Source organism: Mus caroli, unplaced genomic scaffold (genome assembly GCF_978045245.1).
Source record: "Mus caroli unplaced genomic scaffold, Mus_caroli_1 scaffold_9, whole genome shotgun sequence".
In the NCBI taxonomy this organism is placed as follows: Eukaryota; Metazoa; Chordata; class Mammalia; order Rodentia; family Muridae; genus Mus; species Mus caroli.
Genome location: NW_028227264.1, coordinates 39,981,110 through 40,008,530, shown reverse-complemented (window position 1 = coordinate 40,008,530; position 27,421 = coordinate 39,981,110). Strand labels below are relative to the sequence as shown.

At 46.2% G+C, this 27,421-nt stretch overlaps 1 protein-coding gene across 1 annotated transcript in view; it reads left to right on the top strand.

The window, feature by feature from the left end:
- The first annotated feature begins 7,863 nt into the window (after positions 1-7,863).
- LOC110303781 (uncharacterized) overlaps positions 7,864-27,421 on the top strand; it is a 158,430-nt gene continuing 138,872 nt past the window's right edge. Inside the window, exons 1-8 of the mRNA XM_085843328.1 lie at positions 7,864-8,024; positions 10,364-10,528; positions 14,431-14,503; positions 14,762-14,872; positions 22,126-22,239; positions 23,571-23,765; positions 24,996-25,134; positions 26,231-26,388. Of these exons, the coding sequence (XP_085699454.1) occupies positions 7,864-8,024; positions 10,364-10,528; positions 14,431-14,503; positions 14,762-14,872; positions 22,126-22,239; positions 23,571-23,765; positions 24,996-25,134; positions 26,231-26,388 (1,116 nt within the window). The remainder of the gene's footprint in view (positions 8,025-10,363; positions 10,529-14,430; positions 14,504-14,761; positions 14,873-22,125; positions 22,240-23,570; positions 23,766-24,995; positions 25,135-26,230; positions 26,389-27,421) is intronic.

The following is a 27,421-nucleotide window of genomic DNA, read 5'->3' as shown; positions in this document are numbered from 1 at the left end:
GTGTACCTAAGACCTTATCCTTGGTGCCGGAGCAATGGCTCAGATGGCGTCTGTCTTAGTCAGGATTTCTATTCCTGGATAAAACATCATGACCAAGAAGCAAGTTGGGGAGGAAAGGGTTTATTCAGCTTACACTTCCATACTGCTGTTCATCACTAAAGGAAGTCAGGACTGGAACTCAAGCAGGTCAGAAAGCAGGAGCTGATGCAGAAGCCATGGAGGGACGTTCTTTACTGGCTTGCTTCCCCGGGCTTGCTCAGCCTGCTCTCTTATAGAATCAAGACTACCAGCCCAGAGATGGTCCCACCCACAAAAGGACCAACCCCCTTGATCACTAATTGAGAAAATGCCTTACAGCTGGATCTTGTGGAGGCATTTCCCCAACTGAAGCTCCTTTCTCTGTGATAACTCCAGCTGTGTCAAGTTGACACAAAACTAGCCAGTACAATTGACCCCTTGTCAACTTGACACACAAACACATCAGTAGTAAGTCTCAACCCTTACATTCTTATTCATCCCCAAGATCTAAATAACTTTAAAAGTCCCACAGTCTTTACATATTAAAAGCTCAATCCTTTTAAAATATCCAGTATCTTTTAAAATTCAAAGTACTTTAAAATTCAAAGTCTCTTAACTGTGGGCTTCACTAAAAAACTTCCTTCAAGAGGGAAAAATACCAGGGCACAATCACAATCAAAAGTAAAATCAAACTCCAACCACCCAATGTCTGGGATCCAACTCACGATCTTCTGGGCTCCTCCAAGGGCTTGGGTCACTTCTCCAGCCATGCCCGTTGTTTTCTAAGCTCCCACTGCCTGTACTCCACTGCTGCTGCTGTTCTTGATAGTCATCTTATGGTACTGGCATCTCCAAAATGCTGCTGACTTCCACTGTAACTTGGCTTTAACAATAGCCTCTCATAGACTCTCTTCATGGTGCTAAGCCTCAACTCCTTTGCATGACCCCTTCAGTTCTGGGCCATCAATTGCAACTGAGGCTGCACTTTCACCAATGGCCTTCCATGGCCTCTCACAGTGCCGAGCCTCAGCTGCTCTGTGTGACCCCTTCATGCCTTCAAAACCAGTACCACCTGGGTGACCCTTACACATTACCAAGTCCCACTGCAGCACAAGGTACAACCTTGGCTATCTCTGGAACTCAGCCTCTTTGTGCTCTCAGGAAACACTTCCCCGAAGATTTCATCTCAGTGATGCTGGTCTCTTCTTAATCACCACTAATTTCTTAATTCCAGCTGACCAGCATCAATAGTCTCAGTAATGCAAATGATTCACTTTAGTAGTTCTGGTATCTTGTTAATCACAGCTGATTCTTCAGCCCCAGCTAACCAGAACCACAGAATCTTCACAATCAAATTAGCCCTGAAAAGAGTCTTTCATTTTCCGTCTGAAATTTCACAAGCCAGGGCTCCATTTTCTGCACTGTTCTCAACATTATCTTCCAAGCTCCTACACAACATCCCACAGAGCTCTTAACACCCAATGGATCTTCTGCGTCCTTCCTCATTCTCACCCCCTCTTCCCTTTTCCTTCCTTCCTCTCCTCCTGCTTCCCTCCCCTCCCCTTTTCTTCCTTCTGTCTCTGCCCTCCCCTTCCTTCCTTCCTTCCTTCCTTCCTCTCCTCTTTCTCCTCCCTGCTTTATTGTTACAAAACCGTGTCTTTTGAGACAAAGTCTCATTGTGTAACAGAGGCTAGCCTGGACCCCAGGATCCCCCTGCCTCAGCCTCCAGGGTGCTAGGATTACACAAGCGTGCAGACATAGATGCAGGGTAAGCGGGGACTGCATCAGGTTTACTAACACCTTACTATTAGTTTTATTCATGTTTGCACAGAGAGCTTTTTTCCCCATGTCTTTACCTCACCCATTTGTGTACTGAGTTTTGCTTTCTTTTGAGAGGAAGAAGAGAATTGTGGACTGAGAACGTTTCAGATTTCTCACAGGGACAGCTCGTGGAGTTCTAGATAAGCCGCAGGCAACCGTCACATTGTATCAGGAATACAGCTCTTTTACAGAACCATGGCATAAGCCAAGCAAAAGCTTCAAAGTCCTGATTTATGCTGCTAAAACCACATGAAAACAATCTCAAATACGCTGACCAGTCTCCTGCACTTTCCTGGGGAGGAGGGGCAGAGTCAAGTTCAAAAAGTAAAAAGTAGCGGCGTGGTGGCGCACGCCTTTAATCTCAGCACTCGGGAGGCAGAGGCGGGCGGATTTCTGAGTTCGAGGCCAGCCTGGTCTACAAAGTGAGTTCCAGGACAGCCAGGGCTACACAGAGAAACCCTGTCTCAAAAAAACCAAAAAAAAAAAAAAAGAAAGAAAGAAAGAAAAAAAAAGAAAAAAGTATATAATTGCACAAGGTAATTCCAAAAAGTTGTATCATCTTTTTTGGTGGCAAGATGGCTCAGGAGGTAAAACAGCTTTCCATGTGAACATGGTGCCCAAGTTCAAGCCGCAGCGCGCACATAAATGTTGAAGGAGGGAACCAACTTCACACACACACACTTTAAAAAATTAACACACAGTGCCAAGTGTGCTAGCTCACACTTGTAATCCTAGCATGCAGTAGAATTAGACCCAGGGATCCGGAGGTCCAGGCTAGGCTGAGCTATGTTAGCATAGTCAAAAACAAGAAGGAGAAAGAGGAGAAGGAGAAGAAGGAGAAAGAGAAGGAAGGAGGAAGAAGGAAGAAAGAAGATAAAGAAGACAGAAGGAAGAAGAAAGAAAATGAAGAAGAAAGAAGAAGAAGAAAAGAAAACTTAACGCCGAGAAAGCAGCTCTATCAGTTTCTAACACCAGGCATGGTGGTGTGTGCTTTTTTTTTTTTTTTTTTTTTTTTTGAGACAGGGTTTCTCAGTGTGGCCCTGGCTGTCCTGGAACTCACTCTGTAGACCAGGCTGGCCTCGAACTCAGAAATCCGCCTGCCTCTGTCTCCCGAGTGCTGAGATTAAAAGCGTGCGCCACCACGCCCGGCTGGTGTGTGCTTTTAATCCGAGCATTTCGGGAATTGGAGGTAGGGGCTCTCTATGAGTTGAAGCCTAGTCTCGGTAGCAAGTTCCAGGCCAGCCAGGGTGATTCAGTCTGACCTTTTCTAAACTAAAAAAGAGAAAAAAGTCAGCCACCAGTGAATTAAATATTGTCAAAATGCACTATGGCTGGTGGTAGAAGTTCTAGATTTCCTTCTAGTGTGCACAGAAATAGTTAGCTTTTAATTATTTTAATGTCAAAGTGGCGTGTGGGCAGAAAACAACAGTCTCTCCAATAAACTGATTCAGAAAGCGTTATGAGAAACTTCCTAATGAGCTGGAAGCCTAGCAATACCAAGCCAATGTCTTCAGACCTTTGAGGAAAGACCGGAGGAACTCCAGAGTCCCCGGGCAGACAAGGTACATGTGTCACCTCACAGTGTCACATCATATGACTGGTGGTCAGTGGGTGCAAGGGAGCCTGGCTTCATCCCCAAGGCCAAACAAATGCACAGCCAATAGATAAATAATAAAGAAGCCAAACAAACTCAGCCCTGTGCCACTGAGAAGTAGAAGTCAGAACCAGTGGGAAACCAGACTACGGCAGAAAACAAACAACAACATAAACGCCAAAGAAGCATGATTAAATAGGCTGAGGCCTCCTTGCTGCATGGGACTCTCCCAGGACCCAAAACCACACACTTCTAGGAGGCCCCAAGGAGCTCGGAAGGCAAGGTGGTTTGCTTGTCTCTGTTGGCGGAGCCTATAGAATTACCAAAGAAATATTTTAAAACAAAACAGAGAAGTTGCTGGCAGTGGTGGCTCACACCTTTAAGCCCAAGGCTGGGGAGACACAGGCAGGCTGATCTCTATGAGTTCAAGGCCAGCCTGGTCTACAGAGAGAGTTCCTGGACAGTCAGGTCTACACAGAGAGACCCTGTCTCAGAAAACAAACAAGCAAGCAACAAAAACAGAGAAGTTTATTTTGAAGGCTAATTTGTAGGTAACTCCACGTTTTCAAAGGGCCACCTCATAAAAATACAAACGCTTGCTTACCAACATCAGCAAGTTCATGATTCTTCATGGCAGAAAAGACCATCTCAGACACTTGTCACCCCATGCAAGGTCCCCCAAACATCCACCTGTCATCATGGCCAACGCCGGCAATGACGGGTTTTTATATCCACAATTCTGTTTTTCAAACTTGAAAGATTTATGTCTACGTACTTTACCTTTTTATGATTACAAATGTTGCTTTTTAAACCTTACACGCGTTCTTTGGCAATTTCATGCATGCTTACAAGCATTCTGATCATGCTCCTTAACCCCTCCCCCGCTCCTGTCTCTTTCCCACCCCTGATCTTCTTTTGATCTCTTTCTCAGATCCCTGACTTTTGGGTTGTTTTGTGACTCATTTAGTTTAGTCAGGGTTACCTATGTGACCACTGCATTGGGATTCTCCACTGAAGTCACCAGGAGGTACATAACTAAAGGCAATGCCTACTCCCCCAGCCCACCCCTGAGTCTGTCAGTGCCAGGGCATTGGTTCTCTAGGCTCGTCCTGCATCCTGTCCAGCATTCCTGGCTGTTGAAAGGACCATTTTCTTTGTGCACCACCAGTTGTGCCATGCACAGTTGTTGAGAGATTGTTTTTCCAGTGGCTGCACACTGAACCTCTTTCCCTGCCTTCTGGTTCTTCCCTTCAGCTGTTCAAAAACATTAGTGAAAACTGCTACATTCCCAAGACTGACTGAAACAAAAGAACAAATAGAGAAATCACGAAAACCAATGGAAAAGTAGATAGCCTTATGCATTCTGCAGACATTACAATGCTTAGGCCTTGAAATGTCAAGAAAACAAAGAATGGCCCATAGGGTGAAGGTAATATTTGAAAGGCATATACATGACAGAGGACACATATCCAGGCTGTATAAAGAAGAGTCACAGGTTGGGTGTGGTCATCCATATCTACAAGCATAGCACTTGGGAAGTGGAGGCAGGAAGATCATGAGTTCAAGGCCAGTTTCTGCTAAATGGTGATTCTGAGGCCAGCCAGCCTGGAATGCACAAGGCCCTGGGTTATGGAATTTTTTAAAAAAGAAACAATTACAGATCACAAGAAGAAGATGATGAGGGAGGGGAGTTATCATTGAAGATAAAAAGACACTCAACAGCATTGAGTCCTGGGAAACAAATGAAAATCACGTCACTTCACACCAGAGTTTGGTAGCTTAAGCAAAACGTAACCAGCTTTGGCAAGGTCCCAGGGGAACTGGACCTTCCCCTCTACAGAAGGGACCTTAGCACATGCTGCTACTTTGGAAAACATCTGGCGGTTGCTCACGAAGTTCAAACGGAGTTAACATTTGACCCAGAAAGTCCACTCCTGCACATGTGCTTCAGGGGAATGAAAACCTTTGCACACAAATACCTGAACCTTCAGGCCAGCCTTCATAAAAACAGCCCCGGGTAGGACGAGCACAGGAGGCCCTCAGCCAGTGAGCAGGCGGGATGCTATGCGGCCGTGCAGTGTGATGCTTGCTTCTCGGACATTAAAAAGCAATGAAGTACTGAGTGTGCCGGCATGTGACTGTCATCCCAGTTCTGGGAGGCTGAGACAGGAGGATGGAGAGGTCAAGTTCAACCTGGACTACACAGCAAGAAGAATCACATGTCAGTACACGTGTCAGCACACGCTCTAACATGGATGAGTCTTTAAAGTACTGTACTAAGTAAACAACGCCGACCACAGATACCACCTATAGTAACATTCCCTCTCTACAGTGTGCCCGGAATGGGCAAATGCACGTTGGTGATGGAAAGGGGATGCCTTCTGCTGAGAGGGGGTGGCTTAGAAAGCGGAGACAGTTGCTAACTAGAAAGAACGCTTTGCTTTTGGGGTGGAAGAGCTGAGAAGCCCTGGACTTGATTGTCATGATGGCTCTCTGAAGCCCCTCAGGCCACTGACTGAACATTGTAGGTGAGTATAAGATGGAAATTAGATTTCCACTAAGCTATTTAAAATATGGATAGCCTTCAAACTCTGTTCCCTCATGTGTTTCAGGTACAAAATGAAATAGGCAATATGAGTTGTCACATACATAATATTTTAAACATTTTCATGTGATATTATTGTGTGTATTTATATGGACTTGTGTGTTTGTGTGTGTGTATACGGACTGTGTGTGTGTGTATGGACTATGTGTATAGACTGTGTGTGTGTGTGTGTGTGTGTGTGTGTGTGTGTGTGTGTGACTACACATGTGTAGAGATCAGAGGACATCTTTGGGAGTTGGTTCGTTCCATCTACCATGGCGGCGTCTGGAGATTGAATTCAGGCCATCAGACGTGCACAGTGCTTTTACCTGCTCAGTCAGCTCACCAGCCCTCATTGTAACTTTTAAGAAACTAAATCTGGAGGGGTTGGGAGATGGCTGGATGGTCAAGACTACTGAGTGCTCTTCCAGAGGACCAGAGTTCGATTCCCAGCACTCACATGATGGCTCACATCTGTCTGTAACTCTACTGCCAGGGATTGGATGTACTCTTCTGGCCTGTAGGCACTGTATGCACATGGTACATGTACATACATACAAGCAAAGCACCCATATGTATAAAGTAAAAATAAACAAACAAAGTTCACAAAATAAACCAAATCTGTAAGACGGGCGGTGGTGGTGCACACCTTTAATCCCAGCACTTGGGAGGCAGAGGCAGGCAGATTTCTGAGTTCGAGGCCAGCCTGGTCTACAAAGTGAGTTCCAGGACAGCCAGGTCTATACAGAGAAACCCTGTCTCAAAAAACAAACAAACAACAACAAAAAAGGAATCTGTAATTGAAACCCCTCCTATAAAAAAACCTTAAGGTTAACATTTTAAAATGAATTGTCCCAGACATTTAATAGGAAATAATATGAGTTATAACTTTTGTTTTTAGAGTACAGAGAAGGACTTGTTTCATGAAGCCGGTCTGCGTTGGATCTCAGGTCTATCAAAACCTTTATGATAGAACCACAGACCACTTCTGCTAGTAACTGTGAATACAGAAATCCTAAACAGCACGTGCCCATCCTGTCACTGTGGGGAGGTAGAGACAATCAACTTATAAGAAGTATAAGAAGGAAATATTTCTTTTTTTTTTAAGATTTATTTATTTATTATTTATCTGAGTACACTGTAGCTGTCTTCAGACACACACCAGAAGAGGGCATCAAATCCCATTACAGATGGTTGTGAGCCACCATGTGGTCGCTGGGAGTTGAACTCAGGACCTCTGGAAGAGCAGTCAGGGCTCCGCTGTGCCATCTCTCCAGCCCGGAAGGAAGTATGTCTTGGCTCACGGTTTCAGAAGTTTATAATCTCGGTTGCTTGGCCCTGTTGCTCTGGGTCAGTGGGGACTGAGAACGATGGTGGCAGAAGTACACAGTCAAGCGCTGCTTGCCTCAAGGCAGCTGGGAAACCGAGAGAGGAATTGGGCTGGGTCCTAGCACATATCCCGCAAGGCACACCTGGCAAGGGGCTACTACCTCCTGGTAGAACATCTTCCTGGAGTCCCCATCACCTCCTGGGGACCAGCCTCTTAGCGTGAGGTCTGGGATACATCCAGATCCAAATCACAGCATAGTAGGAATGCTACCGAAGAAACTCAAGGGACTCGCTTTCATGGAACTCAATGAGATCCTGCTGCTTTCCTGACACTCAGTAGGTGCTTTAGGCGTGTTACCCATGCTTGGCCTCCTCCCACAAATAGACAGCTGTTTGTCTATTTCAAGCTAGGCACAGGCGCTCAGCAGCTATGGCCTCCTCTGAGCTGCTTCTACTTCACGGTCAGTTGTCAGGCGATCCTCTCCTCGGGCTGGTTTTCTGAATACCGTACTTGACCATGAAGAAAGTAAACAGCACAGGATTAGATGTTCTTGTTTCAAAGCTGTCAAGTGTTGAAACCAACCAGGAAGTGGAGGCAGAGCGCCTGTCCTCGGGGAGCCGGATCGGAATGGCTCTTGGCTGCAGCTGGAATGCAGCTGCTATGGCAGCTGTGGACCTGTTTGCCCAACTGGAAAGGATGCTGCCAAGTGGCTGATCTTCCCCAAAAGGACATTTGCCTTTGCAGAGAACCATAACAGTGCATTTTATTAAGCCCCCACAGTGAGCCAAACTCGGGAAGCATATGGCTCAGCAGTTCGCAATCTAGTCTGAAATAGATCCTGATTCCAGTTTTAATATTTATAAAAAGAATAAGTAGGCTCCCCAAGAAAGACTCTGCACAAAACATCCCCATAGATTATTTGTTGAAATGATAGCAGATTAGCTTGATAAAAATATACATGAAAGGAATTCAGAAATATAGACCAGCCCAGTACCACAGTCCTGTGTTCTAGACCTGCGGAGGCTGAAGCAGGATGGGGAGTTTGAGGCCAGCCTGGGCTACATAGTAAGATCCTGTCTGATATAGGTGGGGGAGGGGAGGAAGAAATGAAAGGGCGGAGGAAACAGAAACTTACAAATGTCCAAAGGGGGGAAAGTTTAAATGTTTTCAATGACACCACTCCTGTGTCCAGGACAGGTATAGGCAGCAGAAGCTATTACTAAACCCCTGTAATTCATGGGTCCCGGAACTTGTGGATCACATTGTCAATTTGCAGTTTTTAAGTATTAGCACTAACAGTTTTACAATTACAATTACATTGAATTGGGCAGATTGGAGTGGGATGGTAAATCATAAACAATTTTTACTTAATAATAAAATTGGATTGAAGACAGGCAAAATTAAAAAGTCTTCTAGACCTAAATGTGCAGGGGTCACAATTACGCTAAGACTCTCCATTCCTGGGATTCCAGGCACAGAAGAGGCTCATGCCTTCAAAAATGCTTATGGAGAAATACCCCAGGCTGGAAGAGTGAGGCTGTTCACACCCTTTGTGTGTTTGGTGAGAAGTCAGTTGTTGCTGTCGCTCACAGCATTTCGCGTGCAATCCCCATACATCTTTACAGAGACCACAGAAGTGGAGCAGGGAGCATGCATCTCATTAATCAACTCCCTCCATCGTCAGAGCTGGGCAGACATTCTTGAAGACTAGCCCAGTTGAACAAAGATGCATGGCCATTGGGGACTCTACCCCACTTTCCCCCGCTGTTCACTAAACGGTCATTGCATCAGAAATTACATCCTATCTGGCCAATCCTTCCATTGCAAAAGCAGGGGTAGGGGCTGTTGAGATGGGTCAGTGGGTAACAGTGCTCATTGCCCAGCCTGAGCTATCTCCCTGGGGCCCATGTAAAAGGTAGAGGGAAAAAAAAGCCGATTCCACAAAGACATCCTCTGATGTTTACACATATATTGTGGCCCACACACCCCAGCCCACACTTCATCTCTACATAAATACATGCAATTTAAACAGTTGCAGCGGGGTAGGTGAGATGGCTCAGCAGGTAAGAGCACCTGACTGCTCTTCCAAAGGTCCTGAGTTCAAATCCCAGCAACCACATGGTGGCTCACAACCATCCGTAACAAGATCTGACTCCCTGGTGTGTCTGAAGACAGCTACAGTGTACTTACATATAATAAATAAGTAAATCCTTAAAAAAAAAAACCAAAAAACAAAAAGCAGTTGCAGCACCTTCCAAAAAGCTGGCCTGCAATGTAGAGCTGGTTAAAGCCCCACAGCTGCCGAAAGAGTGCTGCAAAAGCTTCTGTTGACATAATGATATTGTGCACAATGCCATGGGCATTGTATTGATTGATGTGCTATAAAGATCGCTCTCCAGTAGGAACAACAATATGAACTAACCAGTACCCCCCCCCCCCAGAGCTGTGTCTCTAGTTGCATATGTAGCAGAGGATGGCCTAGTCAAGCCATCAATGGGAGGAGAGGCCCTTGGTCTTGCAAAGACCATATATTCCCCAGTACAGAGAAATGCCAGGGCTGGGAAGCGGGAGTGTGTGGGTTGGGGAGCAGGGTGGGGGGAGTGTGTAGAGGGCTTTGGGAATAGCATTTGAAATGTAAATGAAAAAAAATGAAAAGGGAGAGAGGAAGGTGGAACTTAGTATCGAGTAAGGGGGTCTCAGGTAGGGACCAGGAGAAGGACAGATGAGGTAGAAGGAGGTGGTCGCCTCGAGGCAGGATGGATCATGAGACTGGACCATGATCACATAGCCAATAGGAGCTCTCATTGAGGACACGCATGAAATAAGACTCAGTTGACAAGTAACAGGGCATATACGTGGTTATTAATAGCTTAGCTGGGTTATAATAGGTTTACAGCTTATTAATTAATATATTCTGATATCTCTGTGTTGTTTACTCAAGAGCTAAATGGGAAAGAGTGGAGCAAACCCCACCCACCCACCCCCGTACCAAGAGCCTCGTGCTCTTCTTTTACAGAGATTCAGAAAAGCGCCGCATAGAAACCATGGACAGCGTGTATAAGTTCTCCTCCACAGAAAGGGTAGTGCTGTTGGAGAAGGAGCTGGCGGTGAAGCTCAGTGAACTGAAGACTGAGGTAGAAGAACAGGGACTCTTCCCAGGAACAGGCAACCGGATCTTCAGGTAAATTCAGTGTCAGGTGGGGCTGCTGAGATGTTTCCCTCCTGTTCCCATCCTATGATCATTCTGCCCCGAGCTTTTGCTTCAAAAACAGTTAACGTCATGTCCAGCTCAGATAAATGACACACAGTGACAGTTTTCAATGTCTTTCCCCCGTTGTACATACTAATGGGGCCCAGCCTTGCTTAGCTGCGAAGATCAGATGATGTCTTAGTTAGGGTTTTACTGCTGTGAACAGACACCATGACCAAGGCAAGTCTTATAAAAAACAACATTTAATTGGGGCTGGCTTACAGGGTCAGAGGTTCAGTCCATTATCATCAAGGTGGGAGCATGGCAGCATCCAGGCAGGCATGGCGCAGGCAGAGCTGAGCGTTCTACATCTTCATCTGAAGGCAGCTAGTGGAAGACTGACTTCTAGGCAACTAGGGTGAGAGAATTAAGCCCATACCCCACAGTGACACACCTACTCCAACCAGGTCACACCTATTCCAACAAGGCCACACCTCCAAATGGTGCCACTCCCTGGTCCACGAACATACAAACCATCGCAGATGAGATCTGGGCGCTAAGGCAGTATACCATGGAGCATGCGCCTTTTATGTCAAGAATAGTCATGATAGATTGTAAGCAACATCTTATCCAACAAAGTGGGAAAATATTACGCTATTTTCCTAAGTTTCAGAAGCTACTATATAAATGAAAAGTTTCATTTTGCTCAATGACGCTTGGTAAGACACTTAAAAGCTGACATAATGCTAGATATTTGGCGGAGGGTTCTGCGAAACACTGTTCTGTCAGGAGCCCTTCTGGTGGTCGTTCCTGCTGCTCATAGCCATCAAGTTGCTTCAAAGGAGCAGAGGACCTGGATCACTGAGTCTTTCCAGCCCAGGCCTTTACGAGAAACCTGCTGGTTTGAGCAAGTGTGGTGTGGATGGCCAGAGGTGTCGGGAGGAGATCAGGGAATGATCGTATGTTTACACATTTCGACTTCATTCCAAAGTGGATTTTAAGAACAGGCAGTCCAGAGGTTTTCCTTGGTGTCTGAGGTAGATGCAGGATGAGGAGTGAGGCAGAGGGATGTTGGGACCAGGCAGGCCAACAATGCTCTTGATCCTTTATATGCAAATGATGCAAAAGCGGCTGTCCTACCACATAAGATCACTGGACAATGCACACTATTTTGAAAACTATGACATTCCAGAGATAAATGTTGATATCGCAACTTTTATGCCCTACAAGGACTCTGGGCTGTGCCACATGACAGGAAGGTTTCTAAAGGGACTTTGAAAGAGCAGTGATGGAATATTTATATTTATATTTCTCCGTGACCCAAGCCACCCTCCACTGTAGCCATCTGGAAGAATCTAAATGATGCTGTTTTCTAGGTGTGGTACTAGCTCCAAGGAAAACAGACGTAAATGCCCACTCTGGTGGATCACTTAGAAATCTTTTATCACCCAGCTGAAAATGGTCCCTCTTCTCCTTGTTCTTCCTCCATAATCCCCATGTGCTGTGTGTGAGCACGTGTAAGTTCAGGCTGGATGTCAGAGGACAGCCGAGAGTGTCAGCCCTCACCTTCTGCCCGTTTGAGACAGGTCTTTCAGCTGCTACTGTGTACGCCTAGCTAGTTGTCTCTGAGCCCTCCCATCTCCATCTCCCCATTAGGAGAACCAGGATGCAGGCGTGCACGCCGAGTCTAGCTGGGGACCAGTTTAGACCTTCACACTTGCATAGCAGGTGCCTTGTCTGCTCTGCCCATCTTTTCTTTCTTCCTTTTTTTAAAAATCAATTACTTTATTTAATTTTTAAAAATTTTTACATTCTTTTCTCATTTAACACCCTGAGCCCTGGACCTTGCAATAGTTATGTGTCCATGATGCCCTCTGAATAAGTGGACAAATATCACAGGAGCAGCATTTGCTGAACTAAGAGCATTTCTTGTGAACTGGCTGCTTACGCTTGGTCGCCCGCCTCCTTTAGGTCACCCACAGGTGCATTGAGGTTAACGGAGAGGAGTGACATAGCTAGAGACACAGTTGGGCAGCCAAGCCCGTGCCTGTCTGGCTCTCAGCACATCAAGGATGAGAGACAAGAATGCAAGGGAAACCTCCTGCAATTTCCTGTCAATAGCTGCGTCCCTGCCTTGTGGGTCATTGCTTCTCTGCTCCATGAAGATTCAGAAAACAGACAACATACCTGTCATTGATGGCTGATTTTACTCTCAAGATCTTCTTCCTGCTCTTCCTCTTCCCTCCTTCCATTTCTCCTTCTCCCCTCCCTCTCCACCAAGGTCTAGGGAAAGAGATAAGGCATGGATTGTCTCCAACTGTCTTAGTCAGGGTTTCTATTCCTGCACAAACATCATGACCAAGAAGCAAGTTGGGGAAGAAAGGGTTTATTCAGCTTACACTTCCACATTGCTGTAGATCACCAAAGGAAGTCAGGACTGGAACTCAAGCAGGGCAGGAAGCAGGAGCTGATGCAGAGGCCATGGAGGGATGTTCTTTACTGCCTTGCTTCCCCTGGCTTGTTCAGCTTGCTTTCTTATAGAATCAAGACTACCAGCCCAGGGATGGCACCACCCACAAGGGGACCTCCATCCTTGATCACTAATTGAGAAAATGCCCTACAGCTGGATCTCATGGAGGCATTTCCTCGAGGGAAGGTTCTTTCTCTGTGATAACTCCAGCTTGTGTCAAGTTGACACACAAAACCAGCCAGTATACCAGCTTTAAAAACCTGACACCAAGTGTCCAGGTGGATGTTTAGGCTTCTGTGGCCCTAGGGACTTGCTGGCTTGGGCCATCCTTGTCCAGTGACCCTACTGATCTTTTCCGTGTCATCCCAGTCCTATGGTTTATGCTGTCAAAGTGAGAACATGTATTTCCTTTTCTTGCCTTCTGTTCCCGTCCCTTAGTACTGGAGACTGAACCCAGGGCCTTGCCCATGCAAGACAAGTGCTCTAGCCACTGAGCTACACCACCAGTCTCTTAACAGAGCGTTTAACAGAAGTACTGTCCAACAAGGGAACACATTACCAGTGCGTTTTACAACATTATCTCAGGACTCTTGGGGCCAAGCGGACAATACCAAACGAAGCTTACTGCGATGTCCCTCTGGCTCCCTCAAGTGTATCTTAGAAATATCACTGTGGCTCCTTGGCCAGGGGCTGCAAGCTAGGAATCTGCTTTGCTGCTGTCCTCTGGCATTCCCAGGGCTGCCAAGCCTCACGTTGCCCATTGAGCTCCATGGGGACAGCGCTGATCTTCTGTCCTCGAGCTCCACTCCTCGATTGTTGTCCAGCTTAGGGAAGGACTCCCTTCTCTGAGCTTGAACAGCCCATCCTCCATGTCTGCTACGTGATTCCTAGGGTCCAGTTGTGTTCCTGAGGCAGCAAGTGGGGATAAAATTTTTCTAAAGGATTTCCCATTTGATAGTTCCATGTCGTTTCTACCTTCCAACAACCCACCAAGAACGTAAAAATGAAAACATTTTGTTTCAGTGATTAAAGTGTCAGTGTTCTATATCAACTAAAAAGACAGCAAGGTTTGATAAGCACACTGTGTGTCAGACACAAGATTTCCCCTCTGAAAGGAATACAAGTGTGTGCGCGCGCACACGCGTTTCGGAGGGGGGTTAACTCTCCAGCATCCCTCCCTGCACTCTGGAGTAGGGGACTGGGGTAAACCAGAGGAAAGACTCTGAGAGGAGAAAGAAACTGGCCAGGGAAGGGTTAGCAGAGATCAGGTATATCAAAGTAGAAAAGGGTGGCCTTTATACCCACCCTCACCATGGGGCCAGAGTGACATTCATTCTGGAAAGGTTGGGAAGGGTCACAGCGATCAGGCTGGCCGCCTGCTATCTGCTCTATCATAGCTTCTGTTGCACAAACCTTCCCGCAGCTCCGTTCAAATACCAAAGGATGTTGCTCACTTTAGACGCGAACGGGAAGCGGCTCTGAAGAGAACTCTCCAGGTGAGAGGGGGGCATGGGAGGAGTCAGGAAAACACGTTCGGTTTAGCTAACAAGGGAGAAGTTCGCAGGAAAAGCTCCTCCCCCCGCCCCCCAACTCCCGCAAACAGCTGATACTTTTGAACAAAACAGCCCCACATCCTTTTCATTGCTAAGCTAAGCAAGTGCAAATGATTGTATCCTTAGATAGATCGGATGTTTTGACATTTGAAATTTGGTAGATTGAGGATGTTTGAAACTTCATTCATTGTTTGGGTTTAGGTGGCTGAGTCCAAGCCCCTTGTTATTCAGGCAGATGTCCTGAAGAGGGAGCTAGAGAGCTGCCTAAGGCGAGAGTACACACCGGAAAACCTTCCTCTGCTTCTGTTGCAGGTAGGGTCATCTTGCAATCCGAAAACATACTTGGAGTATACTAGAAAGGAATCAGCAAGCTGACTTTTAGGTGGATCCTGTGGGCAAGTGTTCTGGAGAGGGGTAATTTGCAGACTTGGTGTAAATGCTTTCTTCATCAGAGATCATTTCGTTCTCACAGCTAAATTCAGCTTAAACTTGTTGGGCTAAGAGATTGACCGGGTCTGCCTAAATACTGTTTGTGCCGGTCTTCCACTGTGCAAGGAAAAAGACAACCTCCACCTCCCAAAGGCCAAAACAAACAAAAAACAAATTCACGTTTATTTCTGAAAACCACTCTTAAGAAAATAATTCAAAGTAGGAAAATAATTTGCATTAAAATTCCTGCAACATTGTAATAAGAGTGAGAGATGGAGACAGGAGGGAAGAAGGGAAGGAGAGAGGAAGGGAGAAAACCAGCCAGCCTTATTACGGTCAAGCGAAAAGCAAATCAATGTAGATTGCTATTTGATAGACTATTGTCCTTCCATCAAGTGTTGTTTCGTTTTGTTTTGTTTTTGCAAAGGAATTACTTCATCTTGTGATAATAATTAAAACTATGTATGCACATTTGATAATATTGATCATATTGATCGAATAAAAGACAGAAGCATCCCTAAGCTTAGGTTGCAGGACAATGAAACACCCCTGAACTTTTATATAGCTTCTCAACTTTGCATAATCATGTAGTATTTAAAGTTTTTAAATGATTTATTCGTCACTTCTATTAAATCATTTAAGGTAGTCCATGATGAGTTGTTTCCCTCTTAAATAAAAGTTAGCTCATTAGTAAGTAGTTAGTGTTAATCACAGAAGATAATGAGATTCTATTTGCAAGTTAAAATGTTGTTCATTTAGAATTTTTCTCTCTTTATAATTGTCTTTCTTACTTCTTTTCTTTCCTCCTTCCCTCCCTCCTCCCTGCCTCCCTCCCTCCCTCTTCCCTACCTGCCTCTCTCCTTCCCCCCTCCCTCTCTGCCTGCCTCCCTCCTTCCCTCCTCCCTCCCTCCTTCCCTCCTCCCTACCTCCTTTCCTTCTTCCCTCTAGCTTCCCCTCCTGCTTCCTTCCCTGCCTGCCTCCCTTCCTTCTGTTTTCCTGGTACTCACCATTCATTTTTGTGCAACAGGGTTCACAGTGGAGGGAGAGGAAGGGCAGGGATAAGAGATATTTGTGTCTGGAGATGTTCTTGGTTTCCACAGTTTTGGGGGCAGTGGACATAGTCGACTGGAGCATCTCATGTTTAGCTACCAGAGGCTAAGGATGATGTCGAACACTATACCGCACAGAACATCCTGAAACTGAGAATTATGATGTCTCAATTGTCAACAGTGATAAGGTTGGAAAAGTTCTAGAACAGCCTGGATTTCCATAATATATTCATTCCTGTATCATCTGGAGAGCTTTCTTTAATGTCACTTGTAGTTCATGCCTGCCAGGAACACATTCTCATGGTTTTTGTTATTTTATAAAAATGATTTTTTTCTATAATTTTATAAAGCTATTTTTTCTTGGTTATAGAATTCTGGACTGACAACTTTTATCATTCATTATTTTAAAGGCGCTACTCTATTCTCTTGTGACTTGAATGGATTCTATCTCGGAACACAGTGTATTTCCTGTTCTCTGGCTGTTTTAAGCTTTTAATAATTTTCAGATGTTTTATTATAATATATAGTGAGATTTTCTTTGCTTTTCTCTTGCTTGGAGTTAGACTTAACTTTTTGGATTGCGAATTTATTTATTTATTATTTCCAAATGAGGAAAGATGTCTCTTGGCTTGCTAATCAGAGGCTTCATTCCAAGGTCACTTGTGCAAATCTCACGGCATTCACCTGGAAGGGACTAAGGTGTGGTTTCTTATGGAACTCGATGTGCGTGACCATGGCCCAGGAGCACAAAGTCAGGGTCTCGCAAGTTCCCTGTTCCAACATGGTAATGACATCATAAAGTTCTCATAGTAACACAACAAAGAAAAGTCACAAATCAAGACGCTTTCAAATACACTGGTAGGCAAGTTACAGCTTGGGGGGAATCTCAGTTATTTGTCTTGATTGCTATCTGGCGGTGTTTTTAGCCTTTTGGTTGGTGAAATGCCATGGGCAAACCCAGTCAGGGTCCCTCAACCTGGGGAGAACCAAGGTTCCTGTACTCAGGTGACCAAGGAGTGACAAACAGACAGGAACACAAGAGAGTGCTGAATCTAAGTGTAATCTCTCAAAGCGAGCATCAGACTTATATAGTCATTACCGAAGAAAACAAGGAAGTTAGGTGATACATCAGCCAAAATACACTGAAGTCATCCTATGCATAATGACTCTTTACACAAAACAGAAAAATGCATACATAAAAGCAGCAGGAACCAGGCAGTAGTTACAACTGAGATAAAATCAGCTCCACCTAAAGTCAGCTATTCTTAGAAGCCAGGTGTGAGGGCTTTATGCTCCAGGTACAAGGGCTTCACACCCTAGCCACAATTCTAGTCTATTGTGTAACCCACCACCAGGGGTCCCTTAGTAAACACCTACCTATGCTATTCTTCTGGGCTTTGTGAAAGTATGCACCAGGGATGTCCCTTTCTTGCTAACCTTTCTGTGAATAACACGATACTCCAGTTCCTTCTTAAACCACAACCCACCTTCTTCCTAGACCATTGTAAATTCCTGCATCTGGGGGTGATTCAGCTGCTATTCTAAGTGTTTGTGGGGAACCTCCATTTACCAGAGGAGCCCACCAACTTTCTTCTACTATGTAATGTAGTCTGCCATACATGACTGTAATGAGAATTCTAAATTTACTTTGTTGAACTTGCCCTGAGATTCTAACTCTTATCCAGTAAACTGCAATGCCTGATTTCTTTCACTCTCTTTCAACCCTGGAGGGATTTTGTCTGAATAAGTAACATTCTTATGAGATTCCAAGCCCAAGGTCAGCTCAAGGATTGACTAGGATGTTGGGACACCAGTGGAGGCCAGAAAACAATGTCCAATCTAACTTGGCTATGTGTCAAATCATTCCTTGGGGGCACCTATAATAAAACAATAAGAAAGCACACAAAACCCTCCACTGACTATCACAAGAACAAATCTGGACCACATCTAAGTTACAGAACACCAAGGACCTCCAGGAGACCAGCTTCGTGAAACTTTTTGCCTCAGGACTGCGGCCAAGCTTTTGGACTTGTTATGTAGACGCCACTGGAGTGGGCGTGGCAATGGAAACTAGTTTTCCATTTGTACATTCCAAAGGATTTACCCAATAGTCGCAAAGATGTAAGGTCAGTCGCAGAGATGAGCCGGGAATGGCTATTATAGAAGCTAAAAGTAGCCCAAGACCAGTTGTAATTAGGCTTGCAACATTCCAGTTCTCCACAGCCACTGAAGTTCTTGTCAGTTAGACAGCCACCTGGAAGATTCAATGTAACACGTACAATTTTCTTTTTGTTTTCAAGCAACTTTTGTTCACACCTGGCTGCATTGTTTCTTAGCCTGTGGTGAGGGAGAATAACACAGCTGGAAGATGGGGCAGAAGGAAGCTATTCACCTCTGGGTTGCCACAAAGCAGAGAGCTCACTTTTTAGAACAAAGGTCCGCCCTGTCAAGCCTCTAATTTTTGAATCCGTAAATGGATTAATCCATTGATAAGGTCAGAGCCCCATTGATCCATTCATTTGCCAAAGGCCCACCTCTGAACATTGCTGTTCTGGGGACTGAGCTTTCAAAACACAGTATTGGTGGGAGACCGTTAAGGTCCAAATCATAGCAGTCATGATGCTGAAAAATATAGATGCTGGATTAGGCGGCCTTCAAACATGGCCGCCAGTGTTCCTCATCATGGACTTGTGTGTCTGTTCAGCACAGACAGCAGCAACTGTGCAGGGTAGCACCAAGCGCTTCAGGAGATGGCGTGGCCAACGCTGACCCAACCCTTTCGCTCATGAATCATCTAATCACTCCATTCTAAGCTGTCCAAGTCTTGTGCTCAGAGTGGAGGCCAAGCCAGATGACAGAGTTGGCGTTTGATTTATGACTTGTAAAGAAGGCCTTTGCAGTAAATTTTCTCAATCTCTCCAAGACTTGAGACATTTTAGGGGCTGGAGGCTCAGTGGTTCAGGGCACTTTACTGCTTTTACAGAGGACCTGGGTTCAATTCCCAGCACCCACAGGGCAGCCCACAACTGTTGGTAACTCCAGTTCCTGTTGATCTAATGCCCTCTCTGGCCTTCAGGCAATGCACACCTGTGGTGCAAAGACACACGTGCCAGCAAAACACTCCTGTACATAAACATTGTGTAAAAAAAAAAAAGAGCTGTCAAAAAGACTAAACATTTTGGGGGGCCAGAAGAATAGACTGGGAGGTGGAGAGTGTCTTTCTCTTGCCCCAAACCTGCAAAAGTGAGGGCAGAGGCAGCCAAGCTTAGGTGAGAGAGCGCACAAGGACCCCACTTGCTAGTAGAGAGAGATCTTCAGTTTGGCTCCTGCCTTGGAAGCCACACTTCCCTGACTACTCAGGTGCTTACACAGACAGCAACACCTGTGCTGCCAGGGTCTCTCTCTCTCTCTCTCTCTCTCTCTCTCTCTCTCTCTCTCTCTCTCTCTCTCTCTCTCTCTCTCCTCGTTTGGACAGCCTTCAGTTTCTCAATAAAAACACTGCTCTCCTTGGCTCTCGGCTCTAGGCCTCTAAAGAGTCCCTTGGTGGGTGGTCTGCAGTTGGGTTTCCACAATGAAGCGTCTTCTAGGAAGCAGGAAGGTCCGGCTGGGCATGTCTAGGGCCTATTTTTCTCTTCTCCTGCCTTCCCCTTCTCTTCCTCCTCATGCCCCCATCTCTTCTGTTCTAGTTTTTCTTTAATTCTTATGTTCTTCTTTTTCTTTCTTTCTTTCTTTCTTTTTTTTTTTTTCTGGCCCTTCTTGGCAGTAAGCATAACATTATCTTTGGTTCCCTTTGCTGCTTCTTAGCAAACGCCTTTTGCTATTTTCCCCCCTCCCCCACACACACACCCCTGATTTTTTTTTGTAAAAATCTCCTTTTCTTCCCTCTTGCTGCCCTGACCTCGTGTGTGTTTCGTGACCCTGGACAGCCAGCATGAGGCTGCCTCCTGTGTGCTGGGATTAAAGGCGTGTGCCACCATGCCCGGCGAGAGCATTTCTTAACTTTTGAAAACTTTTAAGCACAGTTTCTTTAAACAGAGTTTTCTGGGTTCTGAGAGTGCAGCTCATTCCCGAGTTTAAGCCCAGCTCCGAGACCTTCTATCCTGCCTGCGTCCTCTTCCCGTTGCTTAAATTGCACATCCATTACAGTGTTTCCTATCACCTCGTAAAGACCAAGACCCTGCTCCCTTCGGCTGTATCCTTGTTTGCAGTTGGTACTTACTTCATTTTGTGACGTTCCCATTGCTCTCCAAGGTTACTAGCTTTTGTTCTTGTTTTTGTTCTTCAAGACAGGGTTTCTCTGTGTAACCCTGGCTGTCCTGGAACTCACTCTGTACACCAGGCTGCCCTCAAACTCAGAGATCCCCTGCCTCTGCCTCCTCTGTTCTAGTGCGCCACTTCCACCAGTCCCAGTTTAAGTTTCCTAACATTTTTCATGCAAAGTCTGATGTACTTCTAATCTTGTCGGTTCCGTGTTTGCTTCAAACGTGTATTTATTTTTTAGACTCCTAGACTCTCTTCAAGCTGCATTCACATTTTGCTTTCAGTCTTCAGGCCTTTAAACACTTGGCTTGCTGACCTTGTTAACTAGGTCGGTTCTTGTCTTCTTCCCACTAACTGTTCTTCCGCCCATAGATCTTTTCCTTGTTGCTTTGAATGACTGTAGTTTATAAAATCACTTATAAATGAATGCTAAAAATAATCAACTCTTCACTATCGGATGTCGTAGATTTTGTGTTTCCCGTCAAGTGTTGGACTTTGTTCTGGGAAGCTTTTAAGTCACATATCCACTTACTCCCTTCAGGGCTGCCTGTGTGGCTTTGGGATAATCTTCACTCTAGGCTCAGTTTGTCCTTATTACTAGAGCCCTGGTGTTGGATGTCTCAGGTATCCAGGGACACCTTCACCCTGGTGGCTGGAACTTGAACAGCCTGCAGCCAGCCCTGTAAGAATCTGTTAAGAGCTGTTGGCCTTTGTAGGGGGTCAGCTATTCTTTACACAGCCTCCTGGAGCGTCTCCTGCTGCGTTCCTGGCTAGGTACTCAACAACAGACCTGTGGGGTCGTTTCCGAGCCTGCCTTTCTCTGATTGGCTTCCTCCTCTCCAGTGCCGCAGCCCACAAACTCCGGGTTCCGCGTCTCACATTTCAAAGTCATCTCTCCTGAACTCAGAGGTCCCTCCGCTTGCTTATCGTTTCCTCTCCTTCCTGGGTCTCAGGAGCGTGAGTGAGCGTCTTGGCTCTCGGGAACCATGACAAGTGGTTCTTTTTCCCCAGGGACCCTGGCACTATGTTGCCGGGGACAGAAAAACAGTTGCCTCAGGTATTCTATCAGATTCTCGTGATGAAAGAATGCAACAGGACTCATTTCTTCACAGAGTCATTTTTATCCCTGGATAGAAAAGACATCTGCATGACTGCCCTCAAAACTCATAAATCTCCCGCCTCGGCCTCTTGAGCACGAGGGTGATAGGAATGTGCCACTGCTTTTATTTTAATTGTAAGCAAAGTTTTTCAGTCTGATTTTTATAAACTATAGTCTTACTGTTTTTCTTTTTTGTTATTACTCTGTGTATGTGTTCTGGAACGCACCGTGGTGCACACGTGGGGGACGGTGGACAACACTGATGGAGTTACTTCCTGCCTCCCATCTCCCCAAGGGTCCCAGGGATCAAACCGGGGTCATCACGATTGCACAAGGAGCTCCCTTACCCAGAGGGCCACCTCTCTGAGCCACTAATCTTACTTGTAATGGACTTTTTTGACTCACAGGTTTAGGTATGTGTGTGTGTGCATGGGTACATGTGTGTGCTTGTATGTTTCCTAGAGGAAAACCTCAGGCGTCGCACTTTGGGTGCTGTTGATCTTATTCTTTGGAGACAGGAGTTCTCTCTTGGAGTTTACCAAGCAGGGAAGGTCGAGTGGTCATGAGCCCTAGGGACCTACCTGCCTCCCCTGCATTCTGAGTGCCGCCAGAACTGGCTCTGCTTTTGCTTTTTCTTGTCTCCCTTCTCTTCCCTTCCCTTCCCTTCCCGATCAGCCTCCTTCCTATAAATATATTCTGTTAAGTGCCTATTTTTGTTGTTGGTAAAGTATTACACAGAGAGAATTACGCAGCTGGGCCAGAGTAAATATTTGCACGTGCTGAGGTGGAAGAGGCTCTGCCAGACCAGTATGGCCATGGAAGAACTCTACCCTCTTTATAAGGTAAGGGGCCAGGGAGCAGACCCGGTGGGAGGGCATGTATCTGTGCATTGCATATGTAATGATGCATATGTATATGTGATATATGTATGTAATTTTAAAAAGACTTTTATTTTCTTTTTAAATTAATGTGTTTATGTGTGTGCACACTTTAGTCCACATGGATGCAATGCCCATGGACGCCAGAAGAGGGCAGAAGACCCCCTCTAAAACTGGAGTTACAGCCGGGTTGCTAGGAGCTGCTTGTGTGAGCGCAGCTGGCACGTTTAACCACGGAACCATCTCCAGTTGCTTTATATATGTATTTTCTAAATAAAACAACACGGTCAGCAAGCTTGTTGTTGTTGTAAAGGACAATGTGACTGTGACGTCGGTCAACCCATTGGCTGCTCAGGGTGGCCCTGATGTCCTCCTTACAGCTCTCTGTGCTTACCCTGAAGCTACTTGCTGGGTTGAAGGCCTCTTTAGAGGACAAGCAGTGTTTGGTTAAGGATGTTCACTTAACTCCCAACACGCTCGCAAGGCCCATTTGTGGGAGAACGTGGTAGTCAAGCCCGAGCGAGGCCCCACACATGGCAGGCTGCCTTTCTTTTTAAAAGAGACTGACAACTAAAGATAGGAAAGGAACCCAGGGACATGCCTTCTCCTGTGCTCTGCCATGAAGTAGCAGAAGACAAAGATTCCCACTTTTGTTGTTGTTGTTGTTGAGACAGGGGCTCAGTATATAGCCCAGGCTGTCCAGGAACTCACTGTGTAGCCCAGGCTGGCCCAAACTCACATAGATCTATTTGCCTTTGATTTCTTTCTTTCTTTTTTTTTTTTTTTTTTTTTGGTTTTTCTGAGACAGGGTTTCTCTGTGTAGCCCTGGCTGTCCTGGAACTCACTTTGTAGACCAGGCTGGCCTCGAACTCAGAAATCTGCCTGCCTCTGCCTCCCAAGTGCTGGGATCATAGGCGTGTGCCACCACACCTGGTTTGCCTTTGATTTTTAAGTGCTTGGATTAAAGGTGTGTGTCACAGTGCCAAAAAGATTCCTACTTTGAAAATGAGCCTTGACATAATTTTTACCTAGAAAATGTGCATTTTTTCTTGTAGACTTGGCCAAGATAGGAAGGTCAGAGGTAGACTCCTGATACCAACCACCCCCCCTCCATGCACTGTTAAATTGCTGTCCCTCAGAGTTGGAAGAGTAAGACACTGCCTCTCTCAACTGAATCCAAACTGTAGAAGAACTTGGGGGGGGGTTCAAAAAGTCCCTTATTTGCTGCCCAGACAGCATTGCAGAGAACAACGCTTGCCAACAGCCCACGGTGTGTCTGTATCTCTCTTAAACAGAAACAAGTTGACTACATCACGCAGGAGTTCAACGACTCGGTTCAGAGAGCAGAAAGACTGTCAGTTGCTAGAGAAAACTTCCTTATGGGAAAAGACAACCGTCCCGACCTGGTGACTCAGGAGGACCTGGCGATTTACACCAGGTGGTTAGTGTGTCACCTGCACGCTCTCAGGACCATTCACCACTTCCTGCAGGTAGTAGGACCCTTAGTGTGCCGGTACACACGCCCGGGGGAAGGGGAAGTGGAAGCACGGTGCCCTGACATGGGAAGACATTCCCCAGCCAACACTCTGGCCATTTGGCTCTCTCAGGAAAACCGCTCACGTTCTGCTTGGTATTCATTCAGTTCTTGCTCCCTTTGGTGTCTTAGGATTCAGGGACTTCCATTCCGGCACACTTTTTTCCTTGGCAGAATGTAATGAGGAAATCATGTCAGGATGCTTGTCCTGGGCCATGCAGCAAAGCCTTGGCCTTTGCTAAAAAGTAACAGGGTCCCCTGCTGTTTGGAAAGGGTGGTGGCGTGCGGTGGGTGGGGGGGATTTGTAAATTTCTATTACAATGTGATGAGGTTAGAAAGCAGAGCTGGGCTGGACATGGTGGCGTTATCTAATCCCAGTGGCTATGTCCGGAGATCCTTGATTCTGAGGCCAAGCTGGTCTCTGTGGTGAGTTAAAGATTAGCTTTATACACAGTGATAACCTGTCTCAGAAAATAATGACGAGTAATAAAGTAAATAGTTAAGGTGGCTTTAGTAGCGCGGGTGTAGAATATGCACCATAGCTTGAGCAGGGCCAGGAAGTTCTGTCCCCAGCACTGCCAAAGGGGGCTGGGGGTCAGGGGACAGTATGGAGTAAGAAGAATTATGAGGGTGATGCCCTAAGTGAGGTTAGAGGATCCCCAAAGAAACCTGGTGGTCACCCGGATCCATTCCCTCTGCAGAGCCAGCCAGCGCTGTGGTCTGTACTTCTTTCTCTCCTCCGTCACGTCACGTGATCGTACAACCATGCGCTCCTAAACCTGGGTCTTGGGGCAGAAGAGATGGCTCAGCTATTAAGAGCCCTGACTGCTCTTCCGAAGGTCCTGAGTTCAAATCCCAGCAACCACATGGTGGCTCACAACCATCTGTAACGAGATCTGACTCCCTCTTCTGGAGTGTCTGAAGACAGCTACAGAGTACTCACATAAATAAATAAATAAACAAACCTGGGTCTTTCTCCTCACACCCTGAGCACCTGTGCTTTCCCACTCAAGTCCATGACCACTGTGGGGCCGGCTGGAAGAGGAGGTGCTTCCTGGTTGGTGGCAGCCGGGTCTCCCAGCTCCAGCCTCTCTCATGGGGAAGGCTTCTGAAGTTTCATCCCTGTCTCCCTTCTTCTCTGTCGCAACCTGGGCTGACCTGTGCCCTCTCGGGTCTGTCTCTCCAGGCCCTCCAGTATCTGCCCATCTCCAGAGTGCTGAGCCTAGCTGCTAAGCTAGTCTCTGGATCTAGTGAGGAAAATGGCAAAGCCTGTGTCACCGACCTTCACGCTGCATCCCCTGGTCCTCTGGGTCCCAGTGTTTCAGGTAAGAGACTGGCCTTTACTAGGGTAGAGTGGAAGGCTGTGAGTACGGTGACATAGTTAGGGTTTCTATTTCTGCAACAACCACAATGACCACAAAGCAAGCTGGGGAGGACAGGGTTTATGCTTCCACATTGCTCAGCATTGGAGAAGTCAGGACAGGAACTCAGGAGGGCACGATCCTAGAAGCAGGAGCTGATGCAGTGGCCGTGGAGGGGCACTGATTACTGGCTTGCTGCCCATCGCTTGCTCAGTCTGCTTTCTTACAGCACCCAGGACCACCTGCTCAGGGATTGCACCACCTACAATGGGCCGGCCCTCCCCCATTAATCACTAAATAAGAGAACAGCTGGGTCTTATGGAGGCACTTTTCAATTGAGGTTCCCTCATTTCAGATAGCTTTAGCTTGTGTGGAGTTGACATAAGACTAACTGGAAAGGCCTGTTTGGACCACTGTCTTCCTATATGCCAAAGTCACATCTTTGTAATAAGTTGTAATTTGATAGTAATATTTTCTAATGGAAGACAGTAGCCATGACTGTAGACATTTTGTCTCCATCTTTACGACTAGTAGGTTAAGAGGCAAGTGAACTGGCTTCCAGGCCTGTTTCTGTCACTCTGGTCCTGCATATCACCTCCTTACGCCTCAGTTTACCCATTGCCATACCAATCCTTTCTGGTGAAATGATTTCTGAGACTTGGTTCAGGTTTTCTGTTACACAGCTGCCAGAGAATTTAGTCGTCAGGATCAATTTCGGTCTCTCTGTCCTTTTGTGTTCCGGAGAACTGAGAAGTCGGGTCAGGTTTCTGCCCAGTGCCCTTGAGTGACATTCCCGTTGTATACAGAATATCGCAGGAGCTCTAGCGGGTTTCTCCTGAGGGCTCTGAGATCATTGAGAGTCCTTGCACCTCCCCAGGAAAGCTTGTGGGGGCTGGGAGCTGGGTGGCAAAAAGGTGCAGGCTTGGCTGGCACAGGGTCAGGGGAGAACAAAACGGCTCCCCACCAGCAGAGGGCCTGCTTCCAGCTCTCTCCAAGGACATCTGCTGTCTCTCCCGCCTCCCACTCACTGGTCTCGCTCTTGATTTTGGATATTTTTCAGGGTCAGGGAGAACAGATGCTGCGTTTGTCTTGCCTCAGCACGTGACAGACAGGGATGATCTAAAACCTCAGCTGAGGCGCCTCCTCTCACATTTCCACATCCCAGACGACGTGCAAAAGCTGAGCGACTCAGCCAAAGAGATGGAACTCTTTTCCTTGGTACACATGCACTCTTACTATAAATACCCGAGATTGGAAGAAAGGCTTAGTATTTGCTACAAAGTTCCTCGTTTGTTTGTTTGGGACCAGATCTCATATAGCATGGGCTGGCTTCAAAGTAGCTGTGTAGAGGAGGGTGACCTTGAACCTTGAACTCCCGTTATTCCCGCCCTCCCCCACCTCCACCCCCACCCCCCAAGTGTCTTGATTAGGTGTGTGTAGCCACACATGACACAAAGCTGTTTTTTTTTCTGCCAATGCGCTTGGTAATAATATACAATGTAATAAGCCATCTTCCTGTTAGGAAGAGCCTCCTTTCCGTGAGAAGAACAAGACCTGATGATAGCTAAGCCTAAGGGATTTTACCTTTTGGGTTTTCCCCCCTGTAGATTTTAGAGACACAGTAGGAGGATATGGGCTGAAGAAGATATACATGTGCCCAGGGTTAGACAGACATGCCTGGGAGAGTTGTCAAGCATCTACAGCTCAGAGTCTAAGACGGGACTGAAGTATGTTTTGTTTGTTTGTGTTTTGGTTGCAATATTCTTTTTTTTTCTTTTAATAATTTATTTATTATATGTAAGTACACTGTAGCTCTCTTCAGACACTCCAGAAGAGGGCATCAGATTTCGTTACGGATGGTTGTGAGCCACCATATGGTTGCTGGGATTTGAACTCAGGACCTTTGGAAGAGCAGTGCTGAGCCATATCACCAGCCCTGGTTGCAATATTCTTGACATACTGGAAAGGTTCCACCCACTGGGACTCACTGTGTCCTGAATGATACGGCTGGATGCAGGCCTGGCCTCTTCCACTGTAAATCCTGCTGCCTTCCAACAGGAAACCTCATAGTAGCAGAAGCCAGATTAAAATTACTTTCAGGGGGAAAGATGAGGCAGTGGATACAGAACTTCACAGTTATAACTTAAAACAACAAGAACAACAACAACAACGGTTTCAGCAGTGAGCTATCTTGTTAGCCCTAGTTGTAAATTATTTGCAAGATAAAAATCAGCTGGGTGATCTGATCAGG